Here is a 26,319-nt window from a genome sequence, read left to right on the forward strand (position 1 = left end):
TCTGCTCTTGCTGTCTTCTTTATGTCCTTTACTAGTGATGATGGTTCAGTCTCTGAAGATGGGCTGTGTGAAAGTGCATTTGCTGAAGGGAGCTTGAACTCCAGGTCAGAGGGTTTTTTCAACCTCTGCACTCAGCATCCTGACACACTTTCTTTGCCCTTGCCATTAGAGATTTTTCTGGTTCTGGCTGCCTGTGTCTTTGTCTCTTAACTATCCCTATAAAGTGCTATTAAAGGCAGAAAGCCTGTATGTGGCAATAGCTGGGAAAGGCAGGCCAGGCTTGCACTGTTGGTTGGATTTGCATTGAAAAATGACCTAGAAGCACAGGAGCTGGAATAATCCTTCCCATAAAAGGGTTCAGTGAAAGAGCTGACACACCAGTAAAATGGTGGTGGTGTTGGAAGACAGGCATTGCACATGGAAATTGCCCATTGTGATTTTCCCTGGTCATGTCAGGTACTAGATACTGGATCTGCTGTTTTGTGGTTTTCATTGTTTGGATGGGGGGAGATGTTTTTCTGCTGCTTGTTTTTCTGAAAGTACCTAAAGATCACTCCCAAGTATTTCATACGCAGCAGCATAATGTAGTGTTCAGGTGCATGCTCTATACCTTACCTTCTGTTATTATTCTTTTAGTTGTAGTGCTTACAGAAAACTACTGAAGATGGGAGGTGCAGTGAGTGCAGGAGAAGATAATGATGAATTAATTGATAACCTGAAGGAGGCTCAATACATCCGGACGGAGCTGGTAGAACAGGCCTTCCGAGCCATTGATCGAGCAGATTACTACCTGGAAGAATTCAAAGACAATGCTTACAAGGACTTGGCATGGAAACATGGAAATATTCATCTCTCAGCACCATGCATTTACTCTGAGGTGATGGAAGCTTTGGATCTGCAACCAGGGCTGTCATTTTTGAATCTGGGCAGTGGCACTGGTTATCTGAGTTCTATGGTTGGACTCATCTTGGGTAAATACCTTTTCAATCACGTTAACTGTTTGTGTTGGATTAAAAGAGAAAAATAGTTTTGAAATTGGGAGTGAAGCATTCCTCAAGTAATGAAACTAAAAGACAGGAAAGTAAAGGATGCATTCATCTGACTGACAAGTTTATCAGGATTTTTGAAGCCTTCTCTCTGGAGCTGGGTGGGACCCAGATTCCAGAGGCAGTTCAGAACAGGCAGTGATGCAGTTGCACAGGTGGCTGGAGGGGGCTTCTGCAGGACTGGACACAGACTTGGGTTTGTTCCCCATTAAGCAAGAATCCAGGTTGGGAGCAGGAGTTTCCTGTTTAAATGAGGATTGAGCATGTCCCCAGAAACCTGTGGCTGCAGCTGCTCTGTGCCTTCTTTGTTTTCACACCATCCTGTCTGAAATGAAACATGTTTCAGATCCAGGTTTGACCCTTCCCTGTGCACAAGTGGAAATAGTCTCTGGAAAGCAGTTAGTGCATCAGAACTGACATGGTGACCATGACAGCCACAAAGCAAAGCATCAAAATGCAATTACACAATTTCAGTTTACTCTTAAGTTTCAGTCAGTGATTCTGCTGCCAGGATAGACATCAAATGGCTGCAGGGTTTGCATTTTCCTTTTTTGGGGTCAAGAATTTTAACTGCTAAAATGTTTGTTGTCAGGATGGAGCTCCCATCTTCCATGGCTTTTCATGAAATCACATTTGTGGGTTTCTGCCAGGCTTGTTCAGGTTACTTGGGATGCCAACATGGAACTCCTGGGGCTTTTGAATTCTTCTGAATTTTTTGATAAGTTACTGAGTCACTTCTGAATAAAAAGTGTGGGTGGTGAACAACTTCAGTATTTTCCAGTTGATTTTTGCTGTTAATTGTGGTACAGTATGTGGTGACTGCTCCTGATTCCTTTGAGGAGACTTTTACCACATCAGCAAGGGGCTATAAAAATCACAAAACAATTTTTTGAGAGATTTTTTAAAACGTGGAGGCTGTTGTTCTGCACTGGGATTTTTTCCAGGTGGTTGGTTTTGCAGCAGTAGTCTCAGTGTTTCCTTTCTACAGAGGAATTTCCTGCATAGTAAAGAGCAAATTATTTAAAATCAGTTGTGCAAAACAGCCTTGTTTGCTGCCAGAAGCTGCAGGTACAGGGTTTCTGTTCCCACTGCTGTACTGAGGTAGCTGACCCTGCATGGGCACTGACTATCTGACACTGAAGGAGCAATCTGCTAGAGGAAGTAACCCAAACAGGATTCAGTCCTGTTGGAGTTTGTGTTGTTTCCTGTTACCATGACCCTGGTCTTCTAACCTTGCAGGTCCTTTTGGTGTTAACCACGGGGTGGAGCTTCATTCCGATGTCATCGAATATGCAAAGCAGAAATTGGACTTCTTCATTAAAACAAGTGACAGCTTTGACAAGTAAGAATGAGGAATGCCTGTTTGGATTCATTTTGTTCCTCTGGCTGTAGTCATGGCACTTCTTGCTCCCCTGTGGCAGCTCTGGATTCAGGGTAATCCGAGGATTCTGGCTCCTTAGACTTGCTGAGCTGCAGTGTGTGAGTTTCTAAGCTGTTTTGTGGGGGAGTTTCAGGAATTTTTGCAGTGTTTTTCATAGCAGTGCTACTGTTGCAGAGCCTGGAAGCTGAGGAAGCTTGCTTTAAAATGCACTTGCAGGCAACAACTTGAAGCTTTCGAATAACAGTAACAGTTATCTTTTGTGATCTGAGAGCCTGGCTATCAGGAGAATAAGCACTGATTTCTGTGATGGCCTAATAGGTTTTATCCAAGAAGTAGAAAAATGGTGTTTTAAAATATGAAGGTAGTTTTATGATGATTAAGTTGGTACTAAAACTGCTTGGGATCTGATTTATGTTCTTCCTCAGAACCTTTATTCTGCTGCTGACACAAGTAATAACTTTCCAGCAAGATAACCATTGCCAGCAGTAACCTCAGCAATAAAAGCTGGAGCTGTCATATTTTTGGATCCGTCTCACAATTTGTTCAAACAAAAGTGAAGCATCTCTAGATACTTCATCATCCTCCCCTCGTGGGAGGAAGGAAATTGAAGCCATTGAATGCTAGAATTCAGACCCCTCAGTCTTGTGCTGTTGCTGCTGTGCTGATGTTTTTTCTGTATTTTCTGGATCTTGGCAGCAGAGCCACAGTTTTCAGCATGGAAGGTGCTTGCATGTAGATGACTGGGATTTGTTTTTTTTCAGATCCCCATTGCAAATGTTTGAATAGGTGTTTTAAGGAAGACTTTTTTTCTCCCTCCAGATAAATGTAGCTATGGAGCAAAAGTGAGCTGAACTTTGAAATCAATGTGACTGGAAAATTGGCATTGCTGAGAGAAATGGCTGCTGGGTTGTGCTCTTAGAACCCTGTGTGCAGGAACCATCAGCTGCCTGCTCTGAATGTCTAGCCTGCTTAGCAAAAGCAGCTTCAGGAAGGGTTTAGGAATAAATGGGTGCTGTATTGAGCTGCCTCTCAAGGTAGCAGGAAAAGAATGGATACGTTGTACAACTTCTCTCAAAATCAGCCCTTAAATGTGGGCCTTAAAGCTTTCATAATTTGCAGCATGTAAGAAAACCAGACTCATTATAGAATCATTCATTTTTTTCTTCTAAACTGAATCAGAAATGCCATAGGCAAAAATTCTCTTCATGAAGGGTGAAATCACAGTCCTTTTGAAGCTCATGGCAAAACTTCCATTGGCCTTAGCAAAGCATATTTCTGAGGCATTAGGTTATAGTTCCCTACAACATCTGAAAACCATTTACAAGCTTTTGAAAACACCAACCCCCTCTGGTGCAATCCTTAAAAGACTTTGACACTTGGAATTGCAGGTCTAATATTTATATTTGCTTATTATAACAGAGTCAGCATCAAGTGACTAAAAATAGCTTGGTGTGAAGAGTTGTGTGCAGCTCAAGTATGAAATGATGCATCCTTGTCCTTGGAGATTTTAATCTATGAATTCTCAGCTCGTTGTCCTGTGGTTTTGAGCCTCCTAGCTGTTCTGGTAATGTCTAGAATCTGCAGGCTTCAGAGGGGAAATGCTGTGAAACTTCTTTTTTTTTTCCCAAGAATTTTTCATTATTTCAGTTTTTCAGAATGATGAAAATAAGTCATTTGCTACATTGTAATATTCCTATGTGATCCTTTTCAGATTTGAGTTTTGTGAGCCATCATTTGTGACTGGCAACTGTCTGGAGATTTCTCCAGACTGTACTCAGTATGACCGGGTTTACTGTGGGGCTGGAGTGCAGAAGGAACATGAAGACTACATGAAGAACCTGTTGAAAGTTGGAGGAATTCTTGTCATGCCTCTAGAAGAGAAGGTTGGGTGCCTTTCTACTCGTGTTTCTCTGTCAGTTATTCTCAATATTTTACTGGTGCAGCTTCTAGTACTTTAACCATTTGTGCAGGCAGAAAAGTTGTTTGTTGACGTATTGCTCAAAAATCTTCCTGTAGTTCCCCCCAGTGGACAGTAATCTCCTTGTTTTGCTTTAGTTGACCAAGATAACTCGTACTGGTCCTTCTGCCTGGGAGACCAAGAAGATTCTTGCTGTTTCCTTTGCTCCTTTGATTCAGCCCAACCAAGCAGACTCAGGAAAATCAAGGCTGGTTCACTTGCGTGAGTACAGACATTCTTGAGCATGGGGGAGGTTTCTTCTGCTATTTGGCTGGAAGCTGCACCTTGCTTCCTGAGATGTAACATCCCCATGAATCCTTTCAAAGAAGGAAGCAGTTGGAATCATTTTCCTTGAACACTTGTTTAAGTCTTGCGTTGGATCCTAGTCTCTCTTTGAGTACACCTGCAGAGGCCTGGTGCAAGAATCAGAATTGCAGAGAATAGCTTCTAAATGCAAATTATTTCTTGTGAAATTGTACCTAAAGTTTGTGGGCTGTTTCATCTTTGTTTGTGCCCGTGCAGACATCAGTTTCAGTGTGGAGTTCTCATGGTTCTCGGGCACTCTGCCATGGTGGTGGAAAACACACAAGTAGCACCTGGGAACAGTATCTCCTCACAAGCTGTCACCACCTAGCAATACAGAATTACCCTGAACCTGGAGTGCCTGAGGCACAGAAGTTGTGCAATTTTTTGGTTAGCTGTTTGAAATGCAGGTTGTACACAGTGGCCTCAATCTTTAGATTAAGACTTCAGTGCAGAGAGGCCTCTTAAGAACACACAAAGACAGAGACACTTCCATAAAGAGATTAGTCAGGCTTTGTTCTTATTCAGGAAAGGTGGCTCTGCGTGACAAAAAGCAGCTCAGTAAGCAGTCCCTACAGTGCTATAAGGTCCACAAAGTATACTTTGTATTGTGGCTTTGTATTGAGACCTGCATATATATTCCATGTAATTTTTTTCTGGTTCCTTCAGGTCCTTCAGGTTTTTTTGTTTGTTTGTTTTTTCAGTTTTAATTCATTTTAGTACCTGGATGTGTTTGCATCAATACATTTTTACTTTATGCTACATGAGTTATGTTGTGCACTGATGGGCTGGCAGCAAATAAGTGCAGAAGACAGAACAGTCTTCCAAACCATTAGTGTGGGAGGCATTTTAATACAATAACTTATTGTATGCTTCTATAATTACTTTTACCAAATGGTTTCCAGCCTGTCTGAAGCAGTTTTTGAAAAGCATAAATAGTACTCGTGTTTTATAACTTGGCAAGGTGAAGTAACTTGACAAGAGAAAAATCACTTTATGGAAGACTTAAATAGATTTTAGGTCTAGTTATCTATGGTAGGAAAACATCTTTTCTAAGATATTAAACAGTCACAGTTTCTGTAAGTCTGCGTTCTTATATCTTCAAGGCAGGTATATCTTAAAATAATAATGAGGACTTGACAGCAAAATATGAAACTTTTCCATCTCATTCTTCAGTTCATGGGAGAAATGCATAATTACATTTTGTTTGAAAAATTGCAGAGCAGTTTATGTGAGTTGACAGGAGCTGAATAGAACTGTTTCTGTAACCACAGCAGGGGATTCAAGTGGCCTGATTTAACGTGAGCAAATGCAGCTTTTCCTAGGAGTGCAGTTTATCTGTGTCTGCTCATGGTTCTCCTTTGGTCGTAGCCCCGGTGGCCGTTCGCAGCCTGCAGGACCTGGCTCGCATCGCCATCCGAGGAACCATCAAAAAGATTATCCATCAGGAAACAATGAGCAGAAGTGGGAACGGGCTGAAGAACCCCCCCAAATTCAAACGGAGACGCGTGCGTCGCCGCCGCATGGAGACGATTGTGTTCTTGGACAAAGAGGTCTTTGCCAGTCGGATCTCCAACCCCTCTGATGATAACAACAACAGTGAGGACATGGAAGATGAGAGAGAAGAAGAGGAAGAAGCTAAACCCTCTGAACTAAAGCCAGATCCCCCTGTAAACTTTTTGAGAGAAAAGGTCTTGAGTCTGCCTTTGCCTGATCCCTTGAAATATTACCTGCTTTATTACAGGGAAAAGTAATTCCCTTCTTCTAGGAAGTGGGAAGTAGGCAGAAAATAAAGCACTACTTAGGGGCTTGACAAATGTAAACCACTTGCTTGCCTGCTAATATGACCACCCAAGGCAGTAGGCTAGCTGGGGAAGGTGGCTGCTGTATACTTAAACATTATAGCTTTTTCTAAGTTGTTTCTTCTCAGTTGTGTGCTATAGTTTTATCCTACAGCAGGGATTCCTTAGGAAGCAAGTTGGTGAAATGCTCAGCTACTGATGGAAAGGAGGATTGAATTCCCTGAGATGAACTGCACAGAGAGATTCTAAACATCTCACAGCTGCTCTGATGAATTGCAGTTTTTAAATACTCTTAAGCAGTTCCCCAAAGACCTTTGCTGCCTGTGCTCTCTCCCACTACACCTGCCACGTGTTTACCGTGGTGTGTGTTTGATGGAGGATGAAGATTATTAGTAAAAACTGACCTGGCAAATCTTGCTTCTTCCAGTATCTGAAAAAGCACAACTTTCACAGACGTGAAAAGAGAGAATTTTTCATATCACCCCTTTGGCATCCAGATTTTGAATGAGAAGGAAAGCATCAGCTCCCCTTTGGTTGGTCTCAGTTTTGCTTATAAGCTATAGATAATTTTTCAGTAAAAGGGTGAGAATATTTTACAGAATATTGTTTTTTTTTTTAAATGGAAAACACCTAGTGAATTAGTCTGTTAGAGATGCAAAGTTGGGGGGTTTCTTGGTGGTTTTAAAAAGCGAGGGAGGTGAGTGAAGAGTTGCACAGTTGATGAGCTTTGGCAGGGTGCTGGGGCAGTCAGGGCTGTGGCTGTTTGCTCTGGAAATGTTTACAGAAGAGGGTAGAGATGTGTAGCAGTGAGTTTGTGAAAACTGCTTGTGAAAACAGAATCTGGATTTTGCTGCTGTGTGAGAACTTGTCTGCTGGGCTGGACAGTGAAGTGCAGAGCAGAGTGGCTTGTGGTCCTGGTAGATCAGCCAAGTGTAGTTTTGTGGAGGGTGTGTAGAACCCCAAAACAGCCTAGAAAGCCAAAGTGGTGCAGTTCTGAGGTGTTCCTTTGTGTGTGCCCCAGTGTAGCTAAGTGGCTAAAAGACAACTCCTGTACACGCAGCCCACACACGGGGGAAGGAATTGATCAGTGTAGCAGTGAGTTTGTGAAAACTGCTTGTGAAAACAGAATCTGGATTTTGCTGCTGTGTGAGAACTTGTCTGCTGGGCTGGACAGTGAAGTGCAGAGCAGAGTGGCTTGTGGTCCTGGTAGATCAGCCAAGTGTAGTTTTGTGGAGGGTGTGTAGAACCCCAAAACAGCCTAGAAAGCCAAAGTGGTGCAGTTCTGAGGTGTTCCTTTGTGTGTGCCCCAGTGTAGCTAAGTGGCTAAAAGACAACTCCTGTACACGCAGCCCACACACGGGGGAAGGAATTGATCAACTTGGTAGGATGTTTTATTCCTGCAACAATTAAGTAGATGTTTTAAGAGTCTCATATAGAAAGACTTTACACTCTGCAGTTCTGTGGATGTGAACTCTAATTTTTTTTATTCCCAAGTCTTCCTGTAACAGTGATGGAAGGAGATAATTTAGAAGAAGTTTACTTAGTTCAGCTGTTAGAAAAATCTGCCTAAGCTGGTAAAGACTGGAAAGAAACCCTTGGGCTTGTGCTGATGTCCCATACTCCTAAATCAGGGGGGTGAAAACCTCTCTCAGCAGGTAATGAAGCTGTGTTAATGCATTGCCCCATCAGAAGCACTTAGGTTGGGATCCCTTGGATATCTTATTTTTTTAAAGCTGTCTCCTCATTTTCTGAGGAGGAATGAAGACTCTTGCCAAAAGTAGGCTGGGTTTTCAGTTAGTGGTACTGAGCTGCACAACTTGCTTAATGCTAAACAGTGTTTTGAAGTTTTATGCAGCTTTGAAACTAAACAGATAATTCTGGTAACTTCTAAGCCTGAGGTGGAAAACTCCTCATTGCTGATCAGGCTGTTTGTATATCTTTGAGAATGCCACTGGCACATCACAGGGTCCCAGGCTGGATTTTGCCTCTGGTTTCCTAAGTCTCCACTTCTGGTCCAAGTGGTACCCCGAGCTATTGTGCCCCCTCAGATTTTGATTTCTGTATTTAAACTGGGGCAGTTCTGTGGCCACTGAGCTGATGGTTTCCTGTAAACATACAAGTGCCCATCTTGTAATTCTGGCAACTACAAAGTGTTTCTGTCTACAAATGAAAATCTTGAATATGGTGGCAAACAGAGGCTGTTACCTCTGGATTTGTTGCGCAGTTCTGCTCAAGAGCTGCTACACCAGGTATGTGCCTTCCTGTGGCACAGTTTCTCTGCCCCTTCATAGTACAGGTTGCCTCCTGTTTTTGACTACCAGGTCATCCTTCAGTTTGTTAATTACCAAACTTCTTTTCAAGAAATTGCTTAAAAAATATATTAGACTTCAGGTTTGTATTAGTAAACCTTGCAGAGGGTCTGTCAAAGCTGACCAGTTGAGGGAGAATTATCTTTCAGTTACCACTATTTGGTTTTTACCCCCAGTTGTAGAAGATATTTTATCAGATTTTTCACCAGATTTGCCTTTTTTATTACATTTGCTAGATTTTTGTAACTTAAGATGCATAAAATACTGCTATTTTTCCTGGATAAGGTTAAATAAAGAAATATATATACAGGAAATTTTATGTTCTAAGTTGTCAGATTGTCCCCTTATCAAAAAAAAACCAAACCAAACCCCACAAATCCAAACAAACCAATAGTAGAAATTTTCTGTGTAATATAGTTGTGAAATAGTATTGCTTATGGCCTGTAAATGAAGGGGAATTGTAAAAATACCTATTCCCTGTGCACAAACACTTGCACTGTAGTTTTGTATGCATTTCTAATAGGGTACTTGTAGCAAAACTGGTTTTGTATAGTCTGTAAGGAGTTTTACCTGCTCTGTTTCCCTTTGTGTTCTCAGTAGTCCCCACTTGCATTGTATGTGACTCCTTCTAGGTTCCAGGACTGCAGTAAATTTGCAAAATGAAGTGAACTTGGAACTGCTTTAATCATTAGTGTGTATGTTGAAAACCTGTGTAGAAACTAGAGGTAAATTGAGCAGAGGCATGCAAAGTGTTACACGGTTTAAACTTTATTAATAAGTGTTTCTGTATCAATAAATTCAGTAAAGACTTTTTAGCCTTCTTACATGGCTTTGCATCATGTTGTGGTTGGAATCCTTTGTAGATCAGTTCTTATTTCCATAATGGGTGGCTAAGACACTGGAACACTAGAAAAAGCCCTTAATAATGTGGTGCAGGTGTGTAGTTTTGGCTGAACTCCTCAGAAAATAACCTCTCAAAAGACACCTGTCCAGCTGGTGATTTCTAATCCTTTCTGTTGTGCAAGATGTTTTGGGGTTGGCACACAGAGCTGGTCTGCTTTTAATGTATCGGAATGGTTAAGGACTGAACTCGCTCACCTGGCAGTTGGACCTGTGGACAAGGGGTAGCAAGAGGTTCTTTAACCTATTTCTCTGCTTCAAGGACTCACTTAAACTAAACATGTCAGGAGCTTGTTTAATGCCCTCTGAACTGCTGCTCCCCTTTTGTCTCCTGTGCTCAGTTTCAGCGCTTAATGAATGCAGAGTTTTAAGAGCTGGTGTTGAGAGCTTCCATTTCACTAGTAGTGAGAATAGCATTTTGGTTTCAGCTCTAACAGGAAACTGATCATAACAGCAAACACAGCTGTTGCTATTTAAATGTCTGTTAACCTTGCTTGTGCAGGATGATTACCTGTAGTCAGTGCTTGTTCCTCTCATCTGTGTGCCTGACAGGTGTCCTTTTATCAACTGTAACACCAGACTAGTTCAGTGTTACTGTTTTCCTTCACGTGATGCTTTGGAAAGCTATGGATGTGTCATACAAATGGTATCAGGTGAATTAATCAGATCATTATTATGTTCACTTAATAGAAAATGTACAATATCTCAGCTCCCTGGGAGTGGTGATGAGCTCCTCAGGGGACACACCCGGTGAAATCTTTCTGCTGGAGCAGAGATAACTGTGAAGTGAAGGTGGGAGAGAAACACACCTAAAAAAATACCTCAAATTTCCTTGCTTTCTACTGGTGTGACAAAGTTTCCCCAGCAAAGGCTGGAAATAGGGCTACTAGCCTTAACTTTTGTTCACAAACGTCCCATTTTGTCACAAGAAGGGGAGATGAGAACTGCAGAGGAGGTGTGTTTCAAGTTCAAGTGAAGATCTGCTTCTAACTAAGTGTACAGGTTGCAGAACTTGCGTTTTTGCACTCTGGTTTTTCCTGAGCATGGGCACAGAAATCTGCTGACCTGGCTGAAGATCCCATTCCCACCAAGCAGGGCACAAGAACCCGTCAGTCTTTCCAGGAGCTGCCTCCCACTGCACTGCAAGAAGGGTGTGAGACAGTAGGTACAGAGCAGGGCTGATGCCCAGCTCTCCTGTGAGCAGGATAAACCTGGAAGGGATTTATTTTGCAGATGGCTGGTTTAGAGCTCAGAGTTTGTGCTTCAAGATGTAACTGGAGACAAAAACCAAAAGCCTTGTGTTTGTGAACTGGCCAGAAGTGCCAGGGAAGATGTTGATGACTTTCCTAAATACAGAAGCACAGTGTGAAGAGAGAACTTTTGTTTTATTTTCCTAGAAGTGCTTTACAGAGCAGCTCCTGAGTAGCTGTGCTCCCCTGTCCTAGCAGAGTTCAGTGTGCTTTGGAGAGAGATGCTAGGGGAGCCATCAGGCTGGGAGAACCTGTGATCCCTGCAGGCTTGGGTGACAGCCTGCCTTGTCTTTTCTCATGCACATGAAGGATGCACCTCCAATAACCGGGTCAGAAACTGTCCTTCACCTGAGCGATCTGCTCTCCATTGCTGCATAAAGGCCAAGGCAGAAGAGAGATCTTTTATCCTTTTCCAACCTGGTTTTGTAAGCACGGGCTGGGTGGCCGCTAGAGGACACTCTGCTCACAACCATCCTCTGTGTCCACACGGGGGAACGGGGAGGAGTTCAGCGACCTTGCTGAGGTCCCGAAGTGGTGTCAGGGCAAACAGCAGCCTTCCCGAGCACGGGCTGCAGACCAGTGTCCTGCCCCTGCGCAGCTGGGAAAAGATGCAGCTTTTGCCACCTGTGACACGAAATTCGGCAGTGAAGCCTCAAAACCCGACGCTGTCCCCAAATGCTCAAGTGACAATCTGAAAGAAGAGGGCTGGGAGGTCTAAATGTCACCCTTAAATACTGTTTGTTTCATGTCAATTGTGTTGTAGTTTCAGTCTAAAGCAGCTGTGCAGGTTGGTAGGAAATTTAGTTTGATCTTCCAGGTAATGTGGAATGGTGCTGTGTTTGGAATTCCTCAGGTACCTTTATATCTTCATGCCTCCCAGTCATGCTAAACACACACATTTAGGACCTTTTGTAGTAAAAATTGTAAACTCAAAGACAAACTGTTTGCCCTCTGAGCTGCTTTATGACAGCAAAAGGTGATTAATTCAACTGGAAGTAAGTCCTTCCTTTTGCACTTCAGGTTTTATCTGATGGGGCAAACAAACTGAGATCTGCCCTCCTGCAAAAGCTCAGACTCCTGTTTCTTTCCCACTCCATCACTCGGTTGCCTTTTATTTCTTCAAGACCTGACATTTCTCTAAATGCCACCCTTGTAGGAAGAAATCACACTGAGCGGTCTTGGAAATTCATCAGCTTTTACTCTAACTTTACAGCATAAAGTCAAGGTTTGTTTTTTCTTTATTTCCAGGTTATTTATCTCTGTTAATGAGATCCCTTTTTAAATCACTTATCTGGAGCATTCCAAACACCCATCTATGGTTGGAGATGTAGTTTTGCTGGTTGTTATAACTACATGTAATAAGAGGCAGCCTCTGTCCTGACAATCTCACTGCCTGATACAGTTGTCAGGCTGTTGGATAAGATACTGTCCTTTGTTTGCAGAGACTGCTGCAAGGCAAACATTTTGACATAAAAAACTTGCCCTGGGGCCATCCCTGTCCCACTTCATCCCTGGAAGCACTGGGACATTTTTTGGTCCTTGTCCATAGAGGTGCCTTCTGCACGTTTCCACCTCGGTGCCTGAGAAGGTGAGAGGTTAACTTGTTGCTCAAAGTAAGGAACAAGGCAAAAAGAAACCAAAATCAAGAGTTTATATCCCAGCACCACAATTAGAGAGGGGTGGGAACAGCCTGATCTGCAGGGCTGTACATCATGGCAGGGAGGGTGGGCGGCTGGACTGTCAAACTGCCTTAATTTAATTGCAAACACATGCTGATGAGTCCCCTCCTCCTGGACCTCCGTGCTGGGAAACTTTTTTTTTTTTTTGGTCAGCTCCCTGCAGTTCAGAATTGAGGCAAATCCACTCCAGCACACACCATGCTGCTCCCATCTTCAGCTCTTGGAGGCTTTCTGTGTTTTCTCCTCTTGCCTGGCTTCTCCTGCTCCTGTCCCAGTCGCTGCCTGTGCTTCAGGACTACAGTAAGATGCATGCATCTGATGTTGGAAACCATCCCTGATATCCCACCCCAGACAAACATCCTGTGAGTAACCTCTTCATTTTACTACGTTCCTTACCTGCTTAATCTTTAGGAAGAAGATAGAAAAACTCCAGGCCAAAGGCATGATTTTTACCCTCCTTTCCCCACCCCCCCAGCAGAGTTTGCAGCACAGGCTGTTTCAGGCTTTTAAAGCATCAGACAGAAACTGCTGCTTTTGAAATCAGTTACTTGTTAACAGAACAACCAAGGGAATGGAAAGATTTAATAAGAACGATGCCAGGGCGAGCCCTGGGAGACAGTTTTGGAGAATCAAAGGTCACAAATGTTAAACTAAGCTTCTAGGATGGTACACAGTTTACATTTGAGAAGGCTTTGCCTGCGGGTGTAGAGGAGAGAGAGGAAATGCAGCAGTTCAGGCTTTTGTCTCTACCAAAACAAACACTTCTCTCCTACACACACCACCATTGATTTTATAAACTTTGAGTACTGGTTTGAGTACAGTTGCTATCTGAAACACTTAAGCCTTGTTTGGAAAACAAAAACTGGGGCAACTCACAGATTCTTAAGAGAAATAAAGTACCTGTTGGTGAGGGAGCTGCTGGCTGAGTGCATTTGGTCAGAAAAAGTGGGGGGAAAGGGCATGTAACTCTTGGAGACTCCCAGACAGCTCTTGCTGATGGATCCAGAAGAGCACTCCCCCATCATTCTGAACTAATCCTGAACTTAAAGGTGGCTCTAAGATGCAGTGTTGTGTGACAAAACACTCCCCTTCGTGCTACTCTTACCTGATCCCTTGGTTTGAAAGACCCTTTTTGTGTAGGAAAGACTTGTCCAAAAAAATTATCTTTATGATCATCTTCCTTAAGCTGCTGCTGATTGCATAACTTTTTCAACACTAGTTTGAGGAGTCTGTCCCTGTGCCTGTAACAACTTAAATCTGGTCTCAGCCAGAACATCTGGATCAGCATTTCTCCTGCAAGCATCTCCCTGCTGTTGCCAATGCAGTTTCTCTGCTGGCAGCCAGATGTGGGCAGGATGGTGGCATTTGAATTGCTGCCCTCCAGATCTGCTTTGGTGGGTGGAAACCACAGAGGTGCTGGCATTAGTAGCACTCAGGAGAATGTCTGCACTTGCTACAGCAAAAAAACCTGATTGAGGGTCAGACTCTGGACTTGCTTTCTCCCTGGGCTTAGGGTTAGAGTGGTTAATCTGCACTGGGGAACTGGTCAGTACTGCACAGCTTGTTGAAACTGGGTCATGGTTATCTGCTCTTCAAGCTACTTGCAGAGTCTGACTTTGCAAATTGTCACCAAACTTTTTTCTCCCCTCATTCCCCTGCATCTTGAAATGCTAAAACATTTAAAATACCCAAACACTGTTTGGTTTTAGTGAAATGACCTGTTTCTCCTTGTTTAAACACAGCTTTTGCTGGGGGAAAAGTTTGGTTTGTTGGCTGGACTGAGATATTTTTGAGCTCAGTAAAGCTTAGTTTCTGTTCTCTGTTTGAAATGAGATAATATTTTCTGCCCCACTGGATAGACTGAGCTTGTTCCTGGTGGAGATTCTTTTAGTGCAGAGGGAGGGAAATTTACTGTGTTCACCAACTTGTTTTCAGTGCTGGAATGGTGGATTTCTAAATGCCATCTGGCAACAACACACTTCATTCTCTGTGCCCCAGGGGGCAAAATCAAGCTCTGGTCCATGGATTGTCCTTGCAGCTTCAGTAACATTCCAGGGTGTATTTTGCTGCCATTGAAGAGATTTTTGTTTCTGTAAAACTCAATGTAGAAAGGTGACCAGGTTTTCCAGTGCAGTCACCCTAATTCCCTGCCCTGCTCTGGGCTGTTTGCAGGTCCTCTGCTTGGAAATGGTCCCTGTTTTGCCTACTCAACCATTTGAAAAGCTGCTTTATTTGGTTTAACAAGAGAACCACAGCCTCCAATGGGAAACTGGGGTTTTAAAGCTAACTAAATGGTATAGGTGTGGCTATAAAAGTAATAATTCTACTCAATGAGATGACTGTCTTTATAGACCAGTATTTTTCAACAGAATTTATCTTGTTCATTCTCTTCTGATGCTGTGCAAGTGTCAGCAAAGGCCAGGCTGGTGGGCAGAGATGCCCAGAGATGCAAAGACTTGTGAGCCTGGTAAGTGTTCTCTGATGGTAAAAATTCTATGTGGCAAGTAAAAATCCTGACTTTCTGGCGACCTTGAAGATCTAATGTATGTAAGTGCCTTTGCCAGCCAACATCTGTATCTGTTATAAATAGCATTTGAGTAATTAAACTCTTTTTAATTGTGAAAGATCAAAGAATGCTTCTTAACCAAGGCCCTGACTACTCCAGCTTTCTGGTATGTTAATGCTTCTCCTGGGAGGACTGTTATGTCAGTTGAACATTCAGAATTTCAGCAAGAATAGTCTTGATCATGGAGTTATTCTGAGTAGAAAATGTGGAATTGTGATATTTTCCACATTTGCCCTTTGGTATGAACAGGACTGAGTCTGTTACACCAATCCCAAGCTCCAGCTCAGTTCCCTCACAGAACAGCTGCAGTTTCCAGATGGAGTTTGCTTTGAAGTTGGGAGTTTGGGGCTTTCTGACCTCCACGACTCTGTGCCACCCTCTCTCTAGCAATCCTTGAAGAGTGGGGAAGTCTTCTAGCTGGCACACGCTGTGCTCCAACAAGCCCAGTTGGCAGATGGCCCCTCGGGGCTGGAGCCAGCTGGCCCAACTTGGAGCAGCCTAGTGCCTTCCCCCAGCGATGCTGGGATTGGCATGGAACCAGTTCCAGGATTGATGAGCTGTTGCTGGCTCCTCTTTGCTTGCCATTCCCCTCCCCCCTTCCCAATCCCAGCTGGGTGCAGCTGAGGATCTGGCCCCATGTCTGGTTTTAGCAATAGACAGTTTATCTTGGGTAATGAAGTCTGCTTGTTTTATCCTGAGCAGAGAGTAGGATGGCAGGAAGGGCTACATGTGTGCAGATAAGTAAGCTGTAAAAATTCATGGTGTATAACTGCAAACGGATCTTGGCTGCTGTTTGCTCAACTGGAACATGATTATCCAGATGTGATCTGCTGGTTACCACTGGGATTCAAACATTTCTTTTAGCCAGCAGCCCAAAGAAGGGAACAGCTGGGAAACATACACTCAGAAAATTTCAATAGGTCTTTAACCTTCTAGGTCATTTGTTCTACAGTGTGACATTTAAAACAATAAACTTTGAAACGTGTGGGCATGAGGAGAAGAAATCCGAGGAAAGAAGTTCCCCTCTGGCTGGCAGCTAATGGATTGCAACCCAATTATCCATGGGTTGTTCTCCTTGCTGCATTATGCAGAGCACATAATGAATGAGTGCTCCTAGAGAAGCACTCTCAGCAGAGCTGAGGGCACAAGCAAAGGAGGGCTCTGAACGCGTTGCTGGCATGAACTGAAGGTGACCCAGTTGCTCACAGACCTGGTTGCTAATTGGGCAGTGTGAGCATGGCCAGCTTGACAAGTTTTGTTTCCCTTCGTGGTTGTGCTGCTTGTTTGGTGGCTGCTCAGTTCTTTTCTTCCTCCCCCCTGCTCTGCAGCAGGACAAGGTGTAGCTCCCTGTCTGGCTTAAGGATCCAGGTCTGGAGAGGGAACTTTCTACCTTTGTTGGGGAAAGGTTTCCTGAGTAAATGAGTTCTTGGAAATGAGGCTCCCTTTGTGGTCTCTGTGCTCCCGGTGAAGGATGGATTACTCATTTCCTCTGTGTCCGATGTTCTTACACACAGCCATGAAACCCCCACCCAAGCATCCTGGATGTGCCAGGTGTGATCTCTTTCTGATTCCTTTCCCTGGAGTATTTCATCCTCATGAAAACGTTTAGAGGTGACCAAAGCCTTCTGCATGTTCTGTTTATACAAGTCCCTTCATTGGAAAGAAAATGAGGAGGGAAGGCATTTAAAACATTTTCCTTCCTAGAAAGATTCATCTTTTGATGAGAACATCCCGACTCTTGGAACTGCAGCTACCTCAAGTGTTTAGAAATCCTGCCTTCCCAGGGCTTCATCTTCTGGTTCCCACTTGAGTATTTGCATTTTCATTGACTTCACCACACCCTTCTCCCCAGGGGTGTACCAGGAGTGTTTCCTGTGCTCTTTAAGGACAAGTCAGTGTTTTTTGGTGAGTGTCTGTGTCTCCTGGGTAAAGTCTTAAATGATCATGCTCTTAGGAAGGGAAAGGCTGACACCTGAGACTTGATCTTAGGGAACACCCCAGCAGCTCACTGAGGATGGCAGGGTGCTGCTCTGCTTGGCCTGCAGGAAAAGGTAAATCTGCCTTTACACTTGGACATATTTTCTTTTCCTCCAGATCAGGATGAGAACAGACATCAGGAGAAGAGAAAGGGCAGTATCTTGACTAGGTGGTGCAAAGGAAATAGGAATTAGGATAACAGAGTCCTGCTCCTTGGTGACAAGAATAGAATGAGCTGGTTTGATCAGGATCAGAGCCTCATCTCCATCCTCACTGCTAATACAGAATAGCTCAAATTATCTCAGACTGATGAGGTCAACAGATTGCTGTGTAATCTCCCTGCTTGAATACGTGTCCAGGGCCAAACCTTTGGTTTGGAGGTGTTCCTTGCTCCTGCCTTAGCTGTCAAGAGCTAAAAGGATGTTCTGTGGCAGTTGATGAAATGATTCCACCAGGGCTGAAGCACCAGCAGACCCCTCCTGCCCTGGCACTGCCTTCAGGGCCAGGCTGGGAGGTACAACATTCACCCCAGTTCGTGTGCACAGAAAAGGTGGGATCCAAACAGCTGAGTGACTGTCTTGCCCCAGCTGATGGCTTTTTTGAAAACCTGACCCCTGTTTGTGGGAGCTGAAATCTTAAAAACTGGTTTCAGGAATGACTGTGGTGATTTCTTAATTCAAATCTGGTGTGCTCATCCCTTAAACTGTAAAATGTCAGCAGAGTGACAGTGCAGCAAGAACAGGCTGTTCTGCAGCACGAGGCTCCCTGCACCCCTCTGCTCCATGAGGGTAGAATCTGGTTAACTAGTATTTCCATGCTGAACATACTTTCTTTCCTCTTCACTCCTCAATCTGTCAGACCTTGGTGTCTGAAGCTGGGACACCCCAAAATAGCCAGAACTTGGAAAAACCCCCAGCCCTGAGCCTCCCTGCAGTCTCCTCATCCATCTGGCAGAGATGGCAACACTCAGCTGCCCATGTAGGGATTTGGAGATGAAGGTTGTCATTTATCAAAGCCATTTGGGGACTCGTGTGAGAGGGGGACATTCCTGAGTTGGTGAGCTGATGACAGTGAGTCTGGAAGACTTAATTTCCATCTCAGCAAGACAGTTTTCCTTTCCTGCCAGGACTGTAGCTGTTTGGCAGGTCAGGGGAACCTGGAGAGCAGACCCTGATGTTCTGCAGATAAGAGAAACCATCATCTTTATGAGAAATGTTCTGGCTCTTCTTGTAGGTGGGAAACTTGACTTACAAGTTGCCTTTAGGATGTCTTTCACACCTCCCTTCCCTGGGAAACACTAGAGAGAACCTCAGTGTCTTATTTCTCTTTGGAAAACCACCTTTACTCTCTGTGTCTTTGTTGATACTGACTAGTTGGCTGCCACTTACTCAACCAGTTCTGGGTGCAATGGTCCAGAATTGCCAGCATTGTTGCTTTAAGCATGAAGGATGCCTCAATGAAACAAACCCAGCAATTTCCATGGAACTGCAGCAAAATACCTCTTGTAGCTAATTATCTGCTTAGTTAACACAGTGATACATGACTCTGTAAAAGCCTAAATAGATCAAATGGAAACAGGAGTTTCATGTAAAAGCCACTGATTGCTTTCTATGCTAATTATTGTTAATTATTTAACAACGCTTTCAGGAATGGTTGTTCTGGCAGCAGCTGAGAGGATCAGAAAGGTTCAAGTGTCAGTCTGTAAAGACCTGTTTCCCCAACCATTTGCAAATTCTGGAGCTCTTGCTGAGCCTCTGCATTGGGTTTGGGTCCCCAGAGGCAGAAAAGGTGAGTTGTTTCAATATCAGATCCCAGATTATCCATAAATTCTGGCCTGTTTTTCTGTCACAAGGATTTGGTGAGCTTTTCTGCTGAGCCAGTGAAGCTGGGATAGTCCCTGAGGAGCAGGGTAGCTGCTCTTCTGCCCTCCAGGCACCAAGTGTGAAGGTAGAAAAGGCTCTGAGATCCTTCAGAGCAGCTCTCCCCTTTGTTTCTGCTGGAAAGGTACCTTGTCATCCCAGACTGAGGGCCTTGAAAACGTGGAGGAGACTTGTATCACAAGGGAATGTTTTTTTCCCCCCTGTTTTGCACGTTCCAAGGTGGAGAGCAGCAGGTGGGGGTGAGGGAGCCCAGCTGCTGGGGCACCCGGTGCCAGACCCAGCTGGCACAGGAGGGGCTGCCTGGGGGGTCCCCCTGGAAAACACAGTTGTTCTGGGAAAGAAATGGCAAGTTTCCAGAGTGAGTGCCCTGGGAATAGAAGGAAACCAGCACTTCTGTGTAATAGGGGACAAACTCTGCAAGGAATGCTCTCCGAGGCACACGGTGTCTCCCAGTGAAGCTTCAGGCTGGAGGGAAGAACTAGGGATGAGCCAAGTTGATTTTGGTTTAATGCCCTGGTCAGGAGGAAGATGGGGTTTATCTGTGCCTCCAGGTTTTTTTTTTTGTTGTTGTGTGGGGACATCCACACTAATGTCTTCTTACTGCTTGCTTGGGTACAGGGAACAAAATAGTCTAGTCCATCCTCCTGCCTCCAGGGCAGGTTCAGCACTGCCTAACCTGTGTTGTGGCTAAAGGCTGCCTCACCTGCTGCCCACCTGAGTGTTTAATTAGCATTGCTGTTCGAAGTGTTTATAAAAAAAACAACACCAGAATCTGCCATTTTAGTCAGTGACTATTTGCCCATTTTAATTTGTGATGATGTTCCTAATGTCTTCTTACTGCTTGCTTGGGTACAGGGAACAAAATAGTCTAGTCCATCCTCCTGCCTCCAGGGCAGGTTCAGCACTGCCTAACCTGTGTTGTGGCTAAAGGCTGCCTCACCTGCTGCCCACCTGAGTGTTTAATTAGCATTGCTGTTCGAAGTGTTTATAAAAAAAACAACACCAGAATCTGCCATTTTAGTCAGTGACTATTTGCCCATTTTAATTTGTGATGATGTTCTGATGTGGTTACTGTATCTATGGCTAAATAAGCTGTTTCAGTTCTTCTCATTGTCATCTTTTCTAGACTAGATCATTCCCATTGCTTTCCTCTGGATTCTCTCCAGTTAATTCATATCATTTCTTGAGATGAAGTGCTCAGAGCAGACATGCACTGCTTCAGTTTCTCTTTTGGTCTCTGGGGAAAGCTGTTGCCTTTGCCTGATGGACAGTCAGTTTTCCAAAGGAGTGCACGACAGCTGAGTTCAGGATCTGGGGTTCAGGGACTCATCTGGAACAGAAAACAGAAGAAAAATCAAAATATTTCATTAAAATAATAGGCTACATTTTATTATGTGCTCCTTGGGGGTGGTGTAGGGACACAAATGTCTGCATGAAACCACATCCCCATTGCTGGCTCAGCAGTGGCAACTGTCAGGAGGCATCTCTCCTTCCATTTCCCCAGCACCATTTCCAAGGAGTTGTTTTCAGCAAGTGACTGACAGTGAGACCAACCCTGAGAGCAGAGGAGCTTGTGTTTTCCTTTTCTGGGCTTTTTCAGTCACCTGTGGTTCTGGGTGTAGCTTTTTGCTCCAGCTGTGGCAGCTGTATGAGTGCTGGGCTGGGGAGGATCACTCTTGTCTTTGTTCATTAATACAGCCTGATTATTCTTTTCCCCCCACCTGCAGCCTGGGACCCAAAGTGGTGTTTTACACTTCACTGCCTGCCTCCCGTGAGCATCAACAGCTTCAGCCCTGACCCCTGAATATTTCTTCCATGTATTTGTTATGTTTCCTATTACCTGGAGCCAGCTGCCTGGGCTAATTACTCAGCTCTTTACAGCCCCCCAGGGCAGGCAGGGTTGGTGTCTGTGCATTGCAGTGTATAAATCAAGTTTGCATTTCTTCACCCTTTTTCATGGTCTTGTCTTTCCTCATTTCCTTTTAATGAGGCCGTGGAGAACAGTCAGCAGGTTGTGCTCTCACCTTTGCCAATATGTAATTGTATTTGGCTTTGTGGTGCCAACCATTGCCTTGAAAATCCCATACAGAGATCCTCCAATTCACACCACCAGGGAAGGGGAATAGGTAACACCTTCCAGCAAGAGCAGCAAGGAACACACATTGGAGACAAGGCAAGGCAAGCCAAACTCATCACAAAGTGTCAAAGGGAAGGTTCCTGTTAAATACTGCAATTCCAAAGGCTGATCCTTTGGGCCTACACTTTGCAGTGGACAAATGGTGCTTTTACCTTCTAATCCCAACATTTACTTTTTAAAGCTGTTCCCCACATTTGTTTCAATACTGAAGCTCTGTTCCTTCCTGCCCTCTAAATACTTCCCTGTGTGACACCACTGAGAAAGGGAAGAGATTTCTCCTTCCTTTAGTCTTCCCTTTCTTCAGTTTGGAGGTGACAAGTTACAGAAAGGGAAAAACAGCAGAAAAGGCACCACTGGGATGGGTTCTGTTATAGCCAGGGAGAACAAAAGGACAACAAGGCAGAGATTTAATATTCCAGGGTAATTTAGGTAAAAATGCTGTGTGATTTCTGCCTAAAAAGTAAAAAAAATAAAATAGTGAGAATTATTAATGGTAAAATAATCAGCTTTAGACTTGCAAACTGTTAAGCTGAAGAAACATTATATCTTAAAAAAAAAAACCAAGTTTACTTACTATGTATAATTTTTTCCAGGGCTTGCTCAGAAATATTTCAACCCCTGTAGATACCCACTGTCTGTTGGAATTTGCAGCCACCTGCAACAAATGCACCTCCTTCTAATCTTAACGTTATCAAAACACAACTTTTGCTGATGCTTGTTCTAACAGTAAGTGTAGAACTTGTAGCTGTTTGTAGAATTCTTGTTTTAAACCCTGTCTCCAAATGCTCTGTCACTTGGAAGGACGGGCAGGGCTGCGTGTCCATGGGTTTTTTTGCTCTTAAAGCAAATGCCCTTAAAAGGCTGCCTGAACCTGTATGTTCTCTGCATGTAATAGATCAGGCAGGGTAAGAGAGGGGGGAAAAAAACAACTTTATTGTTGTGCTTTGGATAAAAACTAGCAATTTGTTCTGATCCCCTGGGCCACGCCAGGTGCCAAAGCAGCACACGCTCCCTATAGAAGTGTTACTACTCAGTGAACCAGATTAAACCACTTAGCTCTTATTTTATTATCTCATTAGCAATCAAAACCTCATGTTTTAGGGTTCCAAGTCAGTGTAGTTACATGGACAGCCCTTGAAATTTGCCAGAATCCCCTGTTCTGCACTAATCCTGCTGGAAGTTGGCAGGACTGTGCAGCGCAGGCAGGAGAAGCTGTTGGGAGCCCTGGAGCCTTGCAGAGCAGAATGGGAAATGCTTGTTAGGTGAGGTTATTTGATGAGGTGTAGCCATTTTAGGGCAAAGATAATTTTGCTAGGGCACTGAAGAGTGGGTCACATGATGAGGTGCATTCCCCTACAAATCAGTGTGAAATGCAAGTGGAATTGCACACGAGCCTGGGGTGCTGAGCTGCAGACCTCAGCTGGTGCTCCTGGAGATGGGCACTTCAGTCCTGCCAGCCTTTGGTTTTCTATGAAATTAAAATGAATGTTGTAAATGTAGGGTTGCCCTGGCTGTTGGCTGACTTTGCAGACAGTAGTAGATCCCAACCACCCTGCCCACTTCCCCACTCCCTTCCATGGTCTTCGTCTCCATTTCTCCAGTTCCTGCAGGCCTGGAGCAACAGACTCTCCCAGGATCCCTGTTCCCTGCCTCCCGTGGGAGCTGCTGGTGGCTCCTTGGTACCCCCAGGGCACTGATGATTACATTTTCTGCTTGCAGAGATTTGCGATTCAACCACATCAAGGAGATACAACCTGGAGCCTTCAGGAGACTGAAGAACCTCAACACTCTGTAAGTCCCCTCAGTGACCCTGCAGTGAGGGTATCTTTTGATTACTTCTGTCAGTTCCATCTCTCACAGGCTTTAAAGATGCCCTTGCACTGTGAGTTATCCCACACAAGTCAGGCATATCCAGCTCATGCTTTAAAATTCTCTCTCTTCTCCTCTGGATCATGTTTCTTATCCCTTTTCATTCAATGTGCCATTTAAGAACTTTCATTTTTCATCATTAAGTTGTCTTAATAATAATTAAAACTCTGATGTATCCTGTTACTGACTTTGTTTGAGCAGGTTTGGCCTTAGAGTAGCACGATAGACACGCTCAGGTTTCCTAGGTTGGTTCATTCGTGGTCCCAAAAAGCAAGAGAAAGTCCAGTCCTGTAAAGGTGGGAATGCTGAAAGAAGGAAGACCTGAGCAATAAGGAATTCAGTCAACTGTAAGAAGTTTTAGGAAGAGTGGGAACACAGCAGCACTTTATCCTGGAGCCCTGTGCAGTAGCTTTCTCTTAAAATTTGTTAAATATTCTTTTGCTGTGTGGGTGGGACAGAATCACCAAACCATGAATGCAGGATGATTCAAAGTACCCTGATTGTGGCCCAGGCTCACATGACTGGGTCAACTAGTAGACTGGTAGAAAACCTTCTTGCTGTTCCTCCAGAGCACAAGAACAGCCCATGTTGGCCTCTCAAACTGCACCATGTAGTGCTTAGTTGCAAAAAACAATAGAAAAGATCCTGAAGACTAATACTGATGGATCTCTCCCATTAGAGAGGGTGAGAAAAGCTGACTAAAATATCTAGAGGTAAAACAGAGTCCAAGTCCACAGGGTTTTACCTTATCTCAAAGCTCTGCTGAGGCATTTTGATCTCTGGACCTGCCATTCCAACCCTGGATCTCTCCTGAGTCAGGGAAACAGACGGTTCCAAATGACGTGGTCTCTGTGTGATGCAGGCAGATGTTTGGCAGGCAGATGTTTGGCAGGCAGCTGGGCAGGACCTCCAGCCCAGCCCTGGGGACACTAAGGATGCTGGCAGCCTGAACTTGGAGAGACACTCCACCCAACCTGTGGAGCTGTGTAAGAATTCCCAGTTCCTGCCCTCGGTCCAGGCAGGTCCCTGACATCATCTTCTGCTTTCTGCCTCCTGCCTCCCTGCCCAGTGCTGCACACAGATCCCCACCTGGCTCAGGTGGGAAGACCTGTCTCTAATACCTGTTTATGCTCCATGAATTTGTCCAGTTCTTTTTGCTTTCTGTCTCCACACCCTCCTGGGCAAGGAAATCTAGGACAGCAGGTACATGAACAAAGGGAATAGACATGAATGTACCCCTTTATATCCCTAATCTCATAATTATGGACATTGGGACAGTAAGAGGAACATGTTCTGCACAGATGGTGGGCAGGCTCTCCTGCTTTCCCTAAAGGGTCTCCTGTGATCATTGTCAGAGCTGGAATACTGGACGAGGTGGAGCATTGCTCTAACTAAATACAGCATTTTTGTATTTGAATTCTGAAAATCACCTGCTTTTGCAAATGAAACCCTTCCATTTGCACAGTACTTAGGATGCTTAGTTGTATTTCTGAGTCCGGGCAGCAAACTGGAAAAATCAGTGATTCTCACACCCACAGTAGTGAACTCCCACGGATGTGGAGCTTGATGAATGAATGAGGGAAGCTCAGACCTTGCACTCCTAAAGCAAATCTCCCTCCAGGAACTTTGCCTTGTCCAATTCCCTCATCAAAACTGACCAGAGTTGAAGAATTTGCTGATTTCTCTTGGATGGTGAAACTTTTGCCTGAAGACTCAGATAGGTCTTCAAATGATAAAGTGAATAAATCCTTTTAAATCCCTGAGAGACTTGCTGAGAAAGTTTGGCCAGAATATTTGAAGCAAGAGATCTGGAGGACAGAGCAGCTCAGGTTCTATATGCAGAACTCAGAGCTTGCAGCTTTCTGTTGTGGGACTCAGAGAAAATGTTCCTGCAGCAAATAAATGCTCTGAAAAGAGTCTTTTCCCACTGTGCTTCGACCTGGCAGAGGAAGGGCAGCAGATTCTGGTGAAGTTTCTGTTCTGCATCTCATTTTGGGCAGGATAGCTGTAGTATATCCCAGTCTGACAGTTTTATAAACCACCCTGATAAGGAAACCTTTGTAACTGGTGTTGGATGGGGGGGTGGGCAGTGACCCTGGCAGGAGAGGAGCCTGCTGTGAATGCCCAGTGGGACTTTGCAGCAGTTCAGACCTTCCCCTGGCTCTCCTCTCTTCTTTCCTCAGCATAGTGTGGGGAATTTGATAGATTCCAGAGCACAGCTTCAAAATTCAGACGAGAAGACCTGTTTGTCTGTGGGAGGGATGAGATAGAGTCATTAGATGTTTCTGGCTGGGGACTCCTGGTACAGCACCACAGGTAATGAGCAATTATCCTAAATGCTGCCCCACTGGGAGCTGGCTTTTTGGCTGTCTGCAATGTTGTATGCATTGGAGAAGTTCTCTTGGGCTAAAAGGTCTTAGAGTCGTGAGGTTTCCTCATCCCTTCCTGCTGCCTCTTCTCAGTTCCTGTTGGTGTCTGGTTCTCCCTTCTATGTTTTCAAACTGTTAACATGTCTTCTCAGTAAGAAAAAATAGGGTACCTGGGAGATGGAGGAGAAAAAACTCTTGAATGCCATCCACAAAATACCCACAGATCCTCACCAGATGTTTTGCTTGAGTTTGCCAACCCCAAGCACATGGCTCAGCCCATGTGAGCTCACAGCAGGTGCTGAGCTGTGGCAGACAGCAAACACATGCTGAGCCCATGGAGAGGCACAGCTGCTCATGGCTTTCCAGTTTTTTCTCCTTTAGGTCATCTTTGGGTGGGAATTAATGGCAACACCCCCACATGACTGTCCCCTTATGAGTCCCCACAGGAGGTCAGCACCCTGTCGTGGTGACACAACTGGTTTATGTTCAAACCAAATGGTTGCTGCTACTTGAGTTTCTCCAGCATCACCCACAGAAATGTCCAGCCCTGGGACCAAAGCACTATTTCTTAACTTCCCCAGCAGGTATTTTGTTCTGCCTGTGGCATGGGCACCCTGGAGAATAGAGTCTCTGTGGAGACCACATCATGGGATGGTGCTTCTGCCTGGGCCTTTGCCCTGTCAGTGTCCTTGCTTGTGTCATGTTTCTTTTTCTGCTCAGGTGAGAGCAAAAGGCACTGCTGGTGAGCTCTGCAGCTCTGCTTCAGCTGCTGCTTGTAAAGGGTTTCAGGGTGAATGAGAGGAGTAACGTGAAGGTTGTGCCTGCTAGAATCCTCTAGTAGCTCTTGACAGAACTTGTTCCTGCAAGCAAGGAGGGGATGTTAGAGCCTGCTGA

The 26,319-nt window shown here is 44.5% G+C and overlaps 2 protein-coding genes across 3 annotated transcripts in view; both read left to right on the top strand.

Moving 5' to 3' along the window:
* The first annotated feature begins 639 nt into the window (after nt 1-639).
* On the top strand, nt 640-6,441 carry PCMTD2 (protein-L-isoaspartate (D-aspartate) O-methyltransferase domain containing 2). Of its 2 annotated transcripts, none has more exons than XM_009998599.1 (5): nt 640-971; nt 2,286-2,388; nt 4,139-4,310; nt 4,483-4,606; nt 6,059-6,441. In XM_009998599.1, the coding sequence occupies exons 1-5, from the start codon at nt 665-667 to the stop codon at nt 6,439-6,441; spliced, it is 1,089 nt and encodes a 362-aa protein (XP_009996901.1). In that variant the 5' UTR covers nt 640-664. The 2 variants fall into 2 exon arrangements, with proteins under 2 accessions (XP_009996901.1, XP_009996903.1); XM_009998601.1 differs by having other exon boundaries at nt 641-971; nt 4,564-4,606.
* A 3,963-nt stretch (nt 6,442-10,404) lies between these two features.
* The window catches only part of LOC104389588 (peroxidasin homolog), a 44,464-nt gene continuing 28,549 nt past the window's right edge, over nt 10,405-26,319 (top strand). The window contains exons 1-3 of the mRNA XM_009998602.1: nt 10,405-10,421; nt 12,894-12,989; nt 22,907-22,978. Of these exons, the coding sequence (XP_009996904.1) occupies nt 12,937-12,989; nt 22,907-22,978 (125 nt within the window). The 5' untranslated portion in view covers nt 10,405-10,421; nt 12,894-12,936. The remainder of the gene's footprint in view (nt 10,422-12,893; nt 12,990-22,906; nt 22,979-26,319) is intronic.

This window comes from Chaetura pelagica, unplaced genomic scaffold (genome assembly GCF_000747805.2).
Source record: "Chaetura pelagica isolate M959 unplaced genomic scaffold, ChaPel_1.0 scaffold275, whole genome shotgun sequence".
In the NCBI taxonomy this organism is placed as follows: Eukaryota; Metazoa; Chordata; class Aves; order Apodiformes; family Apodidae; genus Chaetura; species Chaetura pelagica.

Coding starts and splice junctions, on each gene's coding strand:
- PCMTD2 (XM_009998599.1), top strand. CDS start 665: ATGGGAGGTGCAGTGAGTGCAGGAGAAGATAATGATGAATTAATTGAT. Junction 2,389..4,138: donor ACAAGTGACAGCTTTGACAA/GTAAGAATGAGG, acceptor GATCCTTTTCAG/ATTTGAGTTTTGTGAGCCAT. Junction 4,311..4,482: donor TCATGCCTCTAGAAGAGAAG/GTTGGGTGCCTT, acceptor GTTTTGCTTTAG/TTGACCAAGATAACTCGTAC.